General features: G+C 40.3%; 1 protein-coding gene across 4 annotated transcripts in view; it reads left to right on the top strand.

The window, feature by feature from the left end:
• Nucleotides 1-14840, top strand: part of LOC121867916 (serine/arginine-rich splicing factor 4-like) — a 74472-nt gene that overhangs the window by 18540 nt on the left and 41092 nt on the right. For 2 of the 4 annotated variants that reach the window (XM_042368056.1, XM_042368053.1), the window contains exons 4-5: nucleotides 3395-3496; nucleotides 12908-12972. In XM_042368056.1, the coding sequence (XP_042223990.1) occupies nucleotides 3395-3496; nucleotides 12908-12972 (167 nt within the window). Of the gene's footprint in view, nucleotides 1-2936; nucleotides 3033-3394; nucleotides 3497-12907; nucleotides 12973-14840 lie in introns of all 4 variants that reach the window. The other 2 variants (XM_042368054.1, XM_042368055.1) reach the window with 2 other exon arrangements.

Raw genomic sequence — 14840 nt, 5'->3', positions numbered from 1 at the left:
CAAGTGCATCACCTTTTCACTTGTAATTATTCACGGTCACCCACTTCCACCTTTCGTCTGTAAAGTATGCTCCATCATGATTGACACACCAATAGTCTCTTCAACCTATGTTGGTAAAAGTGAACCTTGTCCCCAATGTACCTGATTGGTGGATGTCGCCAGCAACAGACAGTAGCCACCAGTCAATCCCAACCACCCCTTGAGTAGTGATGTCCATTCTACTCACCTCTTTGCTCAGTTAGTCTCAGGGAGTGTAGCCTGGTGTGAGCGCATCCTAATACAGTGAACCCTCAAAGATTCGGACCCGGTAAATCCGAATTTTGGGAGATTCGGGCAAAAGAATTGGGGGTTCTTGGCTAAGAAGCATTCCCAAAACAGGGTGAAGGTAGTTTTAGGCTTAACGTTTTTATCCTATAAAATGTCAGACTAAACTTAGCAGAATATAACTTACATTGCTGGAATCCTTGTAAGATAGTGAATCATTTTAGTATTAACATCACATAATTTGCACAAGAGATAAAAACTTTAGTCCTTTAGTGTAGTACATTTGAGTACAAAGTGAGTACAGTTATATGTTGCTCAAAATTATAGCCTTTTCACAGGTAAAAGTCTGTATAACTAACCCCAGTGGTCTGGATAATATGTACTGTATTTTTGGTGTTTTTTAAATCCTTATTTATCGTTTTTATACATTTAGTTCATTCACCGGAAGAGTCTGACAATTGGCTTCTTCTGACAGGTGGTCCACCCTTTTAGTCCTGATCTTTGAAGGTTCACTGTACTGTAATTGATACTCTAATTGAATATTTACTGTATTATGTTGATGTCATGCAGTATGTCATCATCATTGACTATTAATGGTAGGGGGCTGTTTTCTACCCCCCCTCATAGACTTATCTAACATTGACTTTGGCTGTACAGTAATTATTTATTTCAGACACTTCACAGGGTTTCTATTTTGATACTCTCAAAGCTGATCATTTCCTTTACTTGTACTGTACGGTAGCTATAGTGAGTACCTTTTTATATGAAATAAGAAACATTCTGTAGACTGCATTATTAAGGATACTGTACTGTCACATCTTAGAGCTGAGTCTTGAGTCACTGTGATGACACAGAACCATTAGGTGCCCCTTTTAACACTCTCTTTTTTGAAACAAATCTAAGCTAATTACTGTCTTCATCAACAAGTTTAACTGTGTACCTATTTTGGGGTTACCAGTGGTTACAAATTTGTTTAGACGAGGACTAAAAGTATTTTAATTAAAGTCAATTGTTGAATCTGAAGAAATAATATTAAAATAAACAGATGCTGTAATTTGCCCAGATTCTGCTGAATTGTGCCGGCCAGTCAGCTGTTTTGTAGAGGGCGGGACATTCTTGCCCTAGAACTTTGAATGGATTATACAGAACATTGCTTGATGCTTTTGGCATTTCTGGAGCTATTCAATAGCTTTTACAGCCTTTCCATTCTTCATTTGTCAGTTGGTTTCTTCTGCCCTCCCCCATTTGTTTTCATTCAGTAGCCAATGTTAGTATTTTCTGCAGGCAGCCATGATTCCCTCATTATCAATAACCACATTACTGTACCGTGGTCATTGCTCACCAACAACATTGTTGTTGCTACTGTACCTGGCTTCTCTAATTACCTCTTATTTTGTGTCTGCACTACTCAACATGTCTACAAATGTATCCAGTTTATGCTTTTTAGTCTCATAAACTTCTATTGTGGTCCTGTGCTTGACCTCCAGGTACTCCTTGAAACCACTTATATATCTTCTGGGCCTTAAACAATTGTCTTTTTCCTTTTATCACTCTGTCAACTTCATCATTCACCTCCATGTAAGTGCTTACTTATCTGGGCCCTTCATCTTGTCAGCTGCACTAAACAGAACAACCACTATTTTGGCCCAGCATCTTGCTACACTACCCTTCGCACTCACTGGTTATTTCCTGAGGCTTAATAATGTCCTGACCAAGACTCTTCTGCCACCTCCATCCCTCACACGTTGTTAAAGCTCACTCACTCACTCACAGCAGTTCGTTCAACTGTAACAAAAAGTGAAAGAAAAGATAATTCTGAAAAATTAAGTGATGAACTTTAGAGGCTAAAGACTACTCTACCATACTCATGTTATAAACCTATAGTTACACACTCTTGTGACTCACCCCAAGCATTTACCCCAGCCATACAGACACTATATCAACACTACACACCGACTATTTGGGGCTTTTAATGTTACTTTTGCTTACACTTGTTTATATCATCATGGTCATCATCTTACAGCCATTTTCCACATTGGTGTCAGTTAGCCAGAAGACATAATTTTATAGCTAGCCATCCATCTTATGTGACATGTGTTGTAGTGTAGTTATAAGCCATCTCTTGACATAGATAGCTGGCACAGTAGAGTAGAAGTACCTTACATCTGCACTAGTTTCTACTACAGTATTGCCTGTTTTATATACTGTACCCTCAGAAAAGTAGCTTATTTAAGTCTATGATGTGAACAAACTGTAGCAACCTTAACAGTGTTCACCTTCCAGTACTATATATCAGAGGCGATGTATATTATGAGATAAAACTGTGAGAAATACCGTAGGCAGAGATATATTCTCTCTAGGAGGAGTTTGATCATAACAAGGATTACTACTTGGGATGCTGTCTGCTTTCTTGCTCATAGATGTAAATACAATACTGTACAATACAGCTGTGTGAAGATAAGTAGTTTTATATAAAGAATATGTATGTCCCAAGTTGTTCTGCCTACTCACAAAGAGTTACATAGGATTTAAAAAGGTTGAATAGTATTTTGTTGTTGTTAATGCTACTCTGATAATAACACTATGGCTCAGGTGTAACGTGACTGATGTGACGCTGCGAAGGGGAGATGTCGCCAGCATATGTCTGAGCCAGACACTGTCTTGCTTTACAGGGTCCTGGTAGAGTTTGCCCGAGGCACTAGATCGGCCGTGGACAGCCTGTATTCTGGCTCATATTCTCGCAAGGCTCGAGCTCCGTGGATGGAAAAGTAAGGCTCAGTGTGGGTCTGTCTCTGAGGAACATGGAAAGGGCGTAGCTGAAGATTTACCCGGTCGGGTTAATCTGAAGTTACCCTCTGTCTCTGCCCTTCTATTATGTCTTGTCCCGTTAATCTCCACTGGGCCTTTTATCTCTGTTATCACGGCTTCAATCAATAGACTGCACACAAAAACTAAAAGACTTTCCCGCAATAGGATGCTATCATCAATTTTTTTATTTTTCACTTTATAAATTCCAACTTTATGTAAAGACAATTATTTAGTTAGTCGGGTGTCTGTAAGTTTTGCCTGCAGTCTGTCGATCGTCGGTGTTGCCAGTGACGTAGCAGGGGTTGACTTAATTGTGTTTCAGAGTGATGGTGGAGAAGGCGCGTGCATCCCCCCGGGTGCGATGGCCGCGCGGTGGTGGCGGTGGTGGTGCTGGTCAGCACCAAAACAGACCACAACAACTCAGGTTACATAGGATATTACTCATGTAGTTACTGTACCTATGTTTTAGCTTCTTCATACTTCACAATAGAGATGAGTCACTCAGCAGTACAGTACAAACATCTTAAAGATTAAAAAAATAACTTGTGAAATGAAGCCAAATAAAATAAGGTATCTTTTAGTGTGAAGTATGTATGGATATCCTGGTAAAACATAGCAGCAGGTACTTTATAGTTTACCCTATATATACTGTATACTTGGTGGAGTTTCCCTAACCTAACCTAACTTACTGTACTGTAGATGCTTTTGTTTTACTAATTATGTATTATTAAGAGAATTATTAGTTAGATGCTGCCATTCTTCAGTAAAACATAACAGCAGCAGCAGCACACACACACACACACACACACACACACACCTCACACACACACACACCCCACACACACACACACACCTCACACACACACACACCCCACACACACACACACACCCTCACACACACACACACACCCACACACACACACACCCCACACACACACACACCACACACACACACACACACACACACACACACACCACACACCACACACCCCACACACACACCCCACACACATACACACCCCACACACACACACACACACACCCCCACACACACGCACCACACCACACACACACACACACACACACCACACACACACACACACACACACACACACACACACACACACACACACACAGAAGCCCAAAGTCTTCATCAAGAAACAATATCTTGAAATAATAGTATTTGTATGAGCACATGAATCCTGGCTCAGAATTATCTTTTACTGGTTTAGTTATTGTGAGTGAAACAGTTGACAGCCATGTGAGAGACACAAAAAGTGTAGACACATTATACAGATGGTGTGTACTGTGTGACCCTTAAGTGACATGTTGCACTGTCACACTCTCCAAGTATTGTTCACTCTTGTCATCTCAGGGATCACTTTGTGCTCCACCAGTTGACAGTTTTACCACCTGTCAACATTTCTATTGCAGCAATGTTGTCACATAACTTCCATTTATCTTCTTGTTCTCAGTTGAGTTCATGTTTTACTGTTTTCTTTAAGAGCTAAAATTGTAGTTGTGTTATATAAACTTTCATGTGCTCATGTTTGACCTCCCCGTCCCAGCCAACCTTACCCACACACACTCTCATTTGACTGAGAATGAACACTGATTACTGGTCTACAGTGAACTTGGTACATTAGGAAGCAGAGAAAAGTACATACACTGTACAGGTATTCCCCAAAAACCACCTCCCTAATAACCGCCACTTTACATAACGGACGATTACATATATGGGAAACACCCCTAAGTTTCGTTGATACCCTGGAGGTCTGACGATTTGGAGAGAAGCGGCGGAACGGTTTTAAATTTGGTGGTGCAAATTCTTGCCATGAGAGGGCTCTGCGCACTCTCTCGGACACATTCCTGCCATTGTTGCTCTCATTTACATTCACCATGTGCTTCTGCGTTCGCATTTTTTCGTAATTTCTGACTTTGTGTGTTATCCAGTCATGCCTAAATGCCCCAGTGATAGTTCCTCTTGTGTTGAGCAGCTGGATGTGATGTGATAAGGAGTTATAAGGCATAATAAGTGTGGTGAATGACTAGCAAAGATCATTATAGACTTTAACTTGCCACCCTAGACTGTCATTTACCATCCCCAACACAGGTAAATAAGTCTCAATTTATGCTTATGTAAGGCTTATTATGCTTGCTTTAATTATTTGCTTCACAGTGTTGGCAATAGAGATATATCAAGTAGATGAGGGTTTTTGGAGGGTGGCCGGTCCTTAACCCCTTGAATTTGTTATGTTCTTATGGGATTAATTACTTTGATAACCGTTGACTCACTAACCAACGACTTTTCCCGGTCCCTCTATGCGTTGGTTATTGGGGTGCACCTGTACAGTATACAGTAAAGCATTTGTCAATGTTTGGGACTGAGATAGAGTACTTCTGTTAACTGGATAATATCGAACTTGTTTCCGAGGAAAGCATATACAGTGATCCCTCGGTTAACGAGTTACCTCCCATAAGATTCTTAACTTCGGTTAATGAGCAATCCCTCGATTAACGAGTTTTTTACGAGCCGACCTCAACATGTTTTCGCTTGCATTTGGCGGTCCACCAGTTGTAGTATTAGTCCGCCAATACAGTAATCGGTTCTAGGGCTTAAATTCCTTACTATTTTAGTAAATATCAAGAAGTTTATACTATTCAATAATTTTAAAAGTGTTATATTAAATTTTTTTAGTCATTTTAACAATTATGGAACATAATTGAAGTACTGTATAGGAAGCTAGTTTTTTGCGACATACAGCCTTTCAACACACCACACAGGCATCTGTCTCTCTGTCTTTTCAGTGGAGGTAACATCTTGCTTCAGACTCTCTTCAACTAAATGCTTTTTTCTGTTTTTCCAAGCAAATTATTGGTCAATTTGAAATTCATTGTACATATTGACAGTATATAATGCAGTGCAGTGTTGCTTTAAAGAAAATAATCTTGAATTACACCAAGAGAACTAAAATTTTATGGGTGAATGGTGCCATGGGGTGATTTCTCTTCCACCCAATGCCTTCTTCTCCCTTCTCCTCCACCCCATTCTAATTCCCATCATCATCATCATCCAGGAGCCTTTCATACACACCTCAAAGTAAGTGTACTTTACTACCTTTTTTGTTGTATTTAGGCAATTTTCGGTGAGCTGGAACCAATTACCCAAAACCCCATTGAAACAATGTTTTCGGTTAACGAGCAACCTTCTAGAACGAATTGTGCTCGTTAACTGAGGGACCACTGTACAGTCCCCTTCACTAGTGCGATTACAGGGGCTCGTCAGGTTTTGTGCAGTGTAGCAGCCTTGTGTTTGTTTACATTTGACAGAAGAAAACTCTCAATAGTAAACATACTATAGAACCCCTGTAAATGCACTACTGAATGGGGACTGTACTGTAGTACAGATACACCACCAATTTTCCAGGAACTGATGGTCCGACACCTCCTTTAGTCCAGTCAAAACAATGAGGGGGCACTTAACTTCCCTCCCTCCCTCCCAGCTAGGTGAAGGTAGTTTTAGGCTTAAAGTTTTTATCTTATAAAATGTTTGACTAAAATTAGCAGAATATAACTTGCATTGCTGGAATCCCTGTAAGATAGTGATTAATTTGAGTATAAACATCACATAGTTTGCACAAGAGATAAGTTTTTTAGTCCTTTAGTGTAGTATATTGCAGTACAAAGTGTGTACAGTAATATGTTACTCAAAATTATGGCTTTTTCACATTTAATTTACATTTAATATTTGTTTAATTTAAGTTTCTATCAGTCCATGGTGCTTTAGAGACACAGGAGGTGTATAATTAGTGGCTCAGAGGTGAACTGTTGAATTATTATTACCTGACCTCGGTTGGTCCGGCAAAACGGATAATCTGGCAAGGTGCCGGAAAATCGGTGGTGGACCTGTACCATAGTACTGTACTTGTGTAAATTTGGTTATACAGTTATCATTATTACAGCAAGTCTCAGCTTAACGTTGGGGTTACATTCCTAAAAATGCGATGTTATACGAAACAACGTTAAGAGGATAAATTTTCCCCAAAAGAAATAGATAAAATATCGGAGTTACGTTCCCCAGCCTCCCTTTGCCCCATGAAATACATTACATATACAGAAAATCGTTGCCATTTCTATAGAAAATAATGCATACATATACAACTACTAAGTTAGTATTGGTACTGATGTGGAGGTGGTAGAGTGAGTGTGTGGTGGGTACTGAGCGAAGCAGGGGTATGGCAGGAGAGGAGGAGGAAGGTGGGAGCGGAGGAGGGTGGTGAGTCACTGAGACTGCGGCTACCTCCTCCTCCTGCTCTGACGGGTTCCTCCGCCGCTGCTTACTCCTCCTCTGTTGATGTTTGCTCCTCCTTGGCTACCGACTGTTGTGAAGAAGCTGCTTGTGCTATCCCACAACGATAAAATTAATCCAGTGTTGACTGCTTGGTGCTACTCTTCTTCTCCATATACATCTCAGTGTAACACCCAAGACTGTCATCAAGGCTGCGTTGAACCTTTGAGCTACGTTCTCCGTTTGGGTCGTCATCTACAAGGATTTGTATTGCTTGCTGGAACATGCTTTCTGCCATCGTCTTGGAAGTTAGCGTTCATTGAGGTTCTTCGTCGTCGTCTTCAACGGGACTGTGTTCTGTTAGTTGTTGCAGATCTTCGTTGGTGAGTTCTTCTGTATGGGATGCCAGGACGTCCTCAATAGCCTCTGATTCCAGCTCCTCAAAGCCTGCCTGTCTAGCCAAACTGAGGATATCCCTATTCACAGCTGAGACTAAGTCCGTGAATCCCCAGAAACTGTTGGAGACTCACAGTTTACACCACACACCATTCAGGCAACTTTCTGAATCCTCCTCCCATGCCTTGCCAATGTTGTCAATTGCATGAAGAATGTTGGCTTCTCGATCGTTGTTTATTTTTCCTAGCCTTTGAGCAGCTGGGCCATGGTACAGCATAAAATACACCTGATGCAGCCTTGGTCCATAGGCTGCATCAGTGCATAGGTGTTGGGAGGCAGGAATCAACTTTTACACTGTCATGCAAGTCGTCGAGACTGGGATGATGAGCTGGAGCATTGTCAACGATCAGTCAAGGTTCTCCTTGGCACAGTAATCCTTCAGTGCAGGGACGGCGTACACAGTTAACCACTGGCTAAATATGGCTCCGGTTATCCATGCCTTCTTATTTGCCTTGTAGATAACAGGAAGGTTATCCTTAGAGTAACCTTTCAGGGCCCGTGGGTTGGCAGCGCGAGAAATCAGCATAGGCTTCAGCTTGAAGTTATCGGCAGCGTCAGCACCAAGCAGCAGCCTTAAGCGTCTTTGCCGCTTAAACTCTTTTCTCATTGGAGATATAGGTCTTCAGGCATCCTCTTCAAAGAGACCAGTCTCATCCACATTGGAGACTGGCTTCTCGTGAGTACTTGCTGGATGATCTTTTGAATTCAGGCGGGAATGTCTCGGCAGCAACCGTGATCTGAACTGGCAGCTTCACCAGTCATCTTAATATTGTGGAAGTCATACCGCGCTTAAGGTTACCAGCCTCGCTGGTAAAGCGTTCTTCCTTCGATCCTTCACCTTCTTCCTTGTCGTCAAACAGGATCTGGCCTTATGCTGCTGGATAACCATAAGGCTCACAGGGCATTGCTTTGATTCTGGTCCTCCATCCACATTGAACATCTTTTCACCTTCTCTATCACAGTGCTTCTAGAATGAGTCATCTTAGTAGCACTCAGAGAAGAACCACTTCCAGCACTAACCTTAATCTTGTCAGCTTGGTCAGGATAGCACGCACTGCTAGGGGTTAGACCAAGCACAGCGGCTCAGTCCACAGCATGTCTTTTTTCAAATTGGGTTAATACATCCATTTCAGCAAGGGTAATGGTATTACGCTGTCTTCACTACACTAGCATCAGTAGCACTTGATGGGCACTTGGAAGCCATTTGAATGGTTAGAGTACAGTTTTAGAGCAAAAGCACTTACACATACTGAATAATATGAAGTCGTAAGAGACGACTTTGGCGCCGCGAGACGCCTGACGTTCATCGAAGGGCAGCGCACGAGCCCCGAGAGAGCGAGCGGGCCAGACAAGAATGGGTGATGTGTCATAGAAAGTAGTCCGTGACGACGAAAACGAGTATCAGATCCCCGAACTTTAAAAAAATTGGGTCTCAGTTCTGTTGACAGCAATTAAAAACAACGCGTTTAGGACTTACTGTACTACAGGTACTGCACTGCACTGCACTGTGCTCTACTGTGCTGTACTGCACTGCACTAATCTGTACTGTACTACAGAACAATATTTGGTAATGAAAAAAAATTCTCATTGGTTTTATACCGAAGTGGCTGCTCACCATTTACAGTATTTTGGTATATGGAGAAGTACTGTAATACTGTACAGTATCTTGCTCACTGCTGCGGGCCAAAGTGTACTGTACTGTACTGTACTGTATGTCTTAGTTGGTGAAAGGAAACTTATTTAACTTTCAACACCTCAAAGATGTTTCTCTAATTTAAAATATATACCAATTCAGAGGACACAACTTTACATTATTAAGTGATAAATGTAAGAAGCTTTTCTCCCTCAGTAGCACTTGTAGGGAAACCTTGAGGTAAGTGTTTGGTTGTGTGCCAGAGTACAGTGGAGGAAGACCTTACAGTCATTCTTTTGTGGTACAGTACTGTACTTAATGGGGGAGCATTATACAGTACAGGTTCATTTATCACAGCACTTGCCATCCCCTTAGCCTGTGTTAGGTCTCAAAGATCACCCATGGCACTTCATCACATTGGTGGAGGATTTTAGAGCAAAATCCTTTTTTATGGACTGAGGAGGTGTCCTTGATGCCTTCCTTCCCTCCCCTACTCTGAGCATTGTCTTAAATTAACAGGTAACTGTAGCCTTGAGGTAGGATCTTACATCTGGTTGTGTAGGCTTCAACCAGAGACAACTTTTGGGTTTAGGGGTGGGTTGTTGAGCCGTACAACTGAGATGGCACTGCCCAGGAGGTGCATTGCAGTGCTGTGTTTTACAGGTCACTCACTCACTCATATTTAGCCAGAAAACAGCTTTATACCTCTTCCTCATTTTTTGTGTTAGTTTATATTGTTATATTTCACTGTAATACACTGTTAAAAGAATTTATATATATATATATATATATATATATATATATATATATATATATATATATATATATATATATGTAGCCAGATATCTAGTGATTAATGTGTAGCTCTTTTGTAACTTGTTACTCAATGACAGCCTGTGTTAAGTGCAGCCAGTCATCCCTGTGACAGTGGCTCACTTGACACAGGCTCATACCAAACCACATTTCTGTTGGAAGCTGCAGTAGGTCAGGATGTTCAATATTACTCTTCAAGGTTTCTAAACCCTAGGTTAAAGTTCAACCATATTCTCAAAGATTGCAGCACAGTCATTGTTTGACTGTACAAGCTATGACCACCACTGTTTTCACTTGCTAAACCACCGGCCATAATCAAGTTGTTAGTGGATCAACTTCAGCTTGCCTCCCACACATGACACTCCCTGTACACTATACTGTACAGGAGATAATTTATGCATGATCACTACAGTTTCTATTCTGTCATTATAACAAAACATCACTGTTACATTCTCCTTGGATAGAGGAAAGCCTTTATTTATTTGCTTTTAGACCCAAAAGTCAAGATCAATTTATAAAAAATATAAAATTCCTTTTGCACAATAATTCCAGTTCTTTGCTGCACACTATCTGGTTTGTAGGCGAATTACCTGTGGTATTTATGGAAGGGGTCAATGACTTGTAGAAAGAGAGAGAATTATTTGCTCCTGGTAACTCAACATTTATCTACTGTTAAAACTAAACTTGTTAAGTGGGTCATCTGTACCTACAGGAGGCAGTGTTTATAGTGTAAAAGTCACCAGCCAAGGTTTTTGTGTTATAGTGTGTTGTCTCTTGTCCACTCCCACATGAACTGTAGAGCAGATCATGGCCAACAGATTACCAAGGAAGGGGATGATCCTCAACCTGTATATTAAGTTTACAAGGTTAATTATTTATCTCCAGTAAAACTCTTAAGAAATACATTGTGCATGTTGGGTTGAATCAGCCATTCACACTACCAGTCCAGTACCACATATGGAAGCACTCTACTCTATGCAGTTCTTAATCATCCCTCACTCATTATCTAATGTGACACTTGTAGACCTCATTGATCAGTTGTACCAAACCTCATTACAGTTGAAGGCCTCCCTGTCAAGGACTCATCCAGGCTTACTGCCCATTTCCAAGACAACCGAGGACCACCATTCATAAACCACATCTACCTCCTTGCTTCCTCCAGGCACCCCTGACCCACCAGTTGTTACTACTCCCCTCACTGTGCCCCAAACTACCACTGTACAGTCATACCCTTCCTTCTCTTCATGGTGTATTCCAGTCTTTGTGACGTAAAATGGGAAACAAACAAAATACCAAATGTTCCAAGATAAACTCACCAATTACAAATCTTTAACTGATCTTGGTTTACACCATTAACTGACCTTTAGCATACAGTCCTTTCATCCCACAGCTGTAGAAGTTGCTCACATTAACAAAACAATGGTTACTCCCAGCCAACTCCTCCCTCATGACATTAATAATTACAACACTCGGCTTCACAAACCTAAAGTAAATAAATGAATTAAATTTTGAACTTTAACTAAACAAACCCATTTTCACCTGTCAAAGAGTTGATCCATCACAAACTCAATGCCCATCTCAAGCAACAGTCCTGGATAACACTTACATCTAAAATTAGTAAACCCTCAATGGAATTTTCTCCTGTTCCCAGCTACATAATAATACCGTTACTTCACGTAGAGTATGAGAAAATTATCATCTTCCTCATATTAAGACTAAAGAAATAAGTAAGTGACCAAATCCTCCTCCTGTAGGTCTGTGTTACACCCCGGAGGATCCTGGAAAGAGTACTGTACAGTAATCATCAACTCCATCCCATAACCTCCCTCACAACAGCCATCCCTCACCTCTCATCACTAACTCTCTACAATCTTGTTGGCTTCAACCCCAGACTCCTCCATCTATTACTTATGTTTACAATATAGTAATGGTTTATCACATAAACCTTTCACACCATCCCATACCACAATCTAATTAACAAAATACGTGATTAACAAATATTAGCACATAGATACTTACAGATATGGTTAACACACTTGGTCTTGTGTTGCCAACCATGGGTCAGACACATGAACACGACCCCTCAAAGCCTGTTTACATATTCACTCTCTAAATCTGTAAGTGCACTATGCTTTCTGGATTTTTTTAAGACTCGTTACCATATGTCCAAGTGCAAATATTCTACCTGATCTGTAGTGTAATGTATTTCCATTTCCTGGAGTAGGGTCACACAGTAGTTCTTATGGTTCAAGAATAATGATCAGGTTCAGACAAGATGTTGTCAAGTCTCCTGATGTACAGCTGCTGTCAACACTTATGTGCTCCATTCCCAGCTTGTTTGGTTTACCCACACAATGAGGAGTTTAGTTATATCCACATTTCTAGTTTTTGAACTGATACAGGAGACCACCTTAGGAGTCAACACGGCAACTATCAGTTTTTCTTTCTGCCGCCATAAGTGACTTAACTTCCCGGAGACACTTTTCTTTGGCTACTTACTGTGTGTATATATTAGGAGATATCTGAATAATTAGAACTATCACTATTTTACTGTATTCATGAATTTCAATTGTTTCTACTTACCTGTATATACACAAACCAAATTTTCGCATTATATCAATCTGTAAATGAATTATCCTCGACAGGTATGGACTGCCAACACGAACCGACTACCGCCTGATAGTGGAGAACCTGTCAAGCCGAGTGTCGTAAGGTTAGTGGAGAGCCAGAGTGTGACCTTCAACAAGCCTAACATACATACCCTCTGTGAATCTCTTTATTGTTTGTCTATGTTGGGGATGACTGCATTGCCATACACTGCACCATGTCTCGGTATCTCACACCTTCTGACCATTTTCACTTGTGTTTGACTTCATAGTGTACAGTACAGGGACTATACCATATGCAGAAATAGAAAAGGAGGAGATGTACTGTTTTATTTTGTAATCCTTTAAATTGATACAAGGTGATGGATAACTGTATATCTCATGATGCGTGGTGCAGTGTCGTGTGAGTAGGGCCAGTTTGTGGAATTGTGCCATCATTGGGTCACGTTTTTTCTGTAGGTTTGTTGCTTCATCTGCTCTTCTTAAGTGACTGGCTGCAAACTTTAGGGAAATGTGGTATTTTTTTATGCTGACCATCACAAGTTTTGGTTTACAAGTTGGAGGATGTATACATAGTTTAAATACAGTATGGTCTTAAGAGTGATGTATTGCTGGATATTCAGTACAAGTCGTATACATTTTTTTTTTATGTAACAGCCAGAAATTTTTTATTTATTTATTTAATTATTTTTTTTTTTTTGTATATATAAAATTTTGTTTTTAAAAGAATTGATATATGATTGAGATTTGAAATTGATTATCAAAATTTTTGCTTTTCTGTCATTTAGCATTAACTGATTACAGTATATGGCTTTTGGGGTGATGTATTAAAGAAAAAAATATGAGACCTAAAACTCACATGGATTTTGTCGTTATTACAGGCATTTGTTGCGTGATATCCTGATTGTTCTACATTACTTACTGTGGGAAGAAGAGAAGCTCTTTCTCATGTTGACGCATGTACAGTATTTGTCTAAGGCTTGAGTCTCGTGCCTGTTATCCTCGGTCAAATATGCCAACATGGAGTCTCTCTTTGTGGACATTTGCTCTTTGACTTTTGATATTGTTAGGATAATACCATTGGAACCTTACAGACAGATGAGTGTTTAACCCTGCTCACTTTATCCAGGCAAACCTCATCTAGGCTGTTTATTATACACACATACACACACATAGTCTCTGTTAATGCCTGTATATATTATTCTCACATAGTAGAGGTGATACACAGAAGCTTTAATTACACTTCATCAATCAAGGGTTTCTGTGCTTTAGATGTTAAAGTGTGTACAGTAAATGCCTTTATTTTTTTTACTGTTGATGTTATACAGTATTCCAGTTAGGTGTTGTAATGATACACAGTACATCTCAAGTCACCATCTCATCTTCTCTCATTGTACATATCATTATACTATAACCACTCACACCTGCATCATTTGGACCATGTTTAATCACTGAACTTTATTCCCTAACACTATCCACTTTTTTTTATCTACCTACTGTACTGTGTTTGAATCTGTGCACTTATGGGTGATGACCTTCCTCTACAGTAGAGTACAGTACACTGCCTCCTAAGCTCCTCCTTAATATTTATCTATCCATTTTGTGATCCATTTCTGTGGTTCACTCTTGGTCTGTTTGTCAAGACAGCCAACTCTGTCATTTCACTTCACCTGCACTTAATACTCTTGGCTTATGGTTTGGATCCTTTCCTGTTTCTACCTTTTATGAATACATACATCTTTTCATGCTTGTTGTGTAGTGTGAGGTTACTCTTGATTGTCACATCCATATGTTAGCACTGGTACAGTACAGTATGTATTGACCGAATACATTCTTTAACCACTTGTGTACGGGGTCCCCTCTCTGCTGAATAAGATCGTCTGGCGTTAACCAAGGAGAATATTAAATGTGTCCCGTAGTGAAGGGGTTAAAGGGTGTGTTAATTATGAATATATGACTTAAGCAATACAGT

Source organism: Homarus americanus, unplaced genomic scaffold, assembly GCF_018991925.1.
Source record: "Homarus americanus isolate GMGI-L3 unplaced genomic scaffold, GMGI_Hamer_2.0 scaffold37032, whole genome shotgun sequence".
Classification (NCBI taxonomy): domain Eukaryota; kingdom Metazoa; phylum Arthropoda; class Malacostraca; order Decapoda; family Nephropidae; genus Homarus; species Homarus americanus.
Note: the sequence above shows the minus strand (reverse complement) of the source record. Positions and strands in the feature narration are given on the sequence as shown.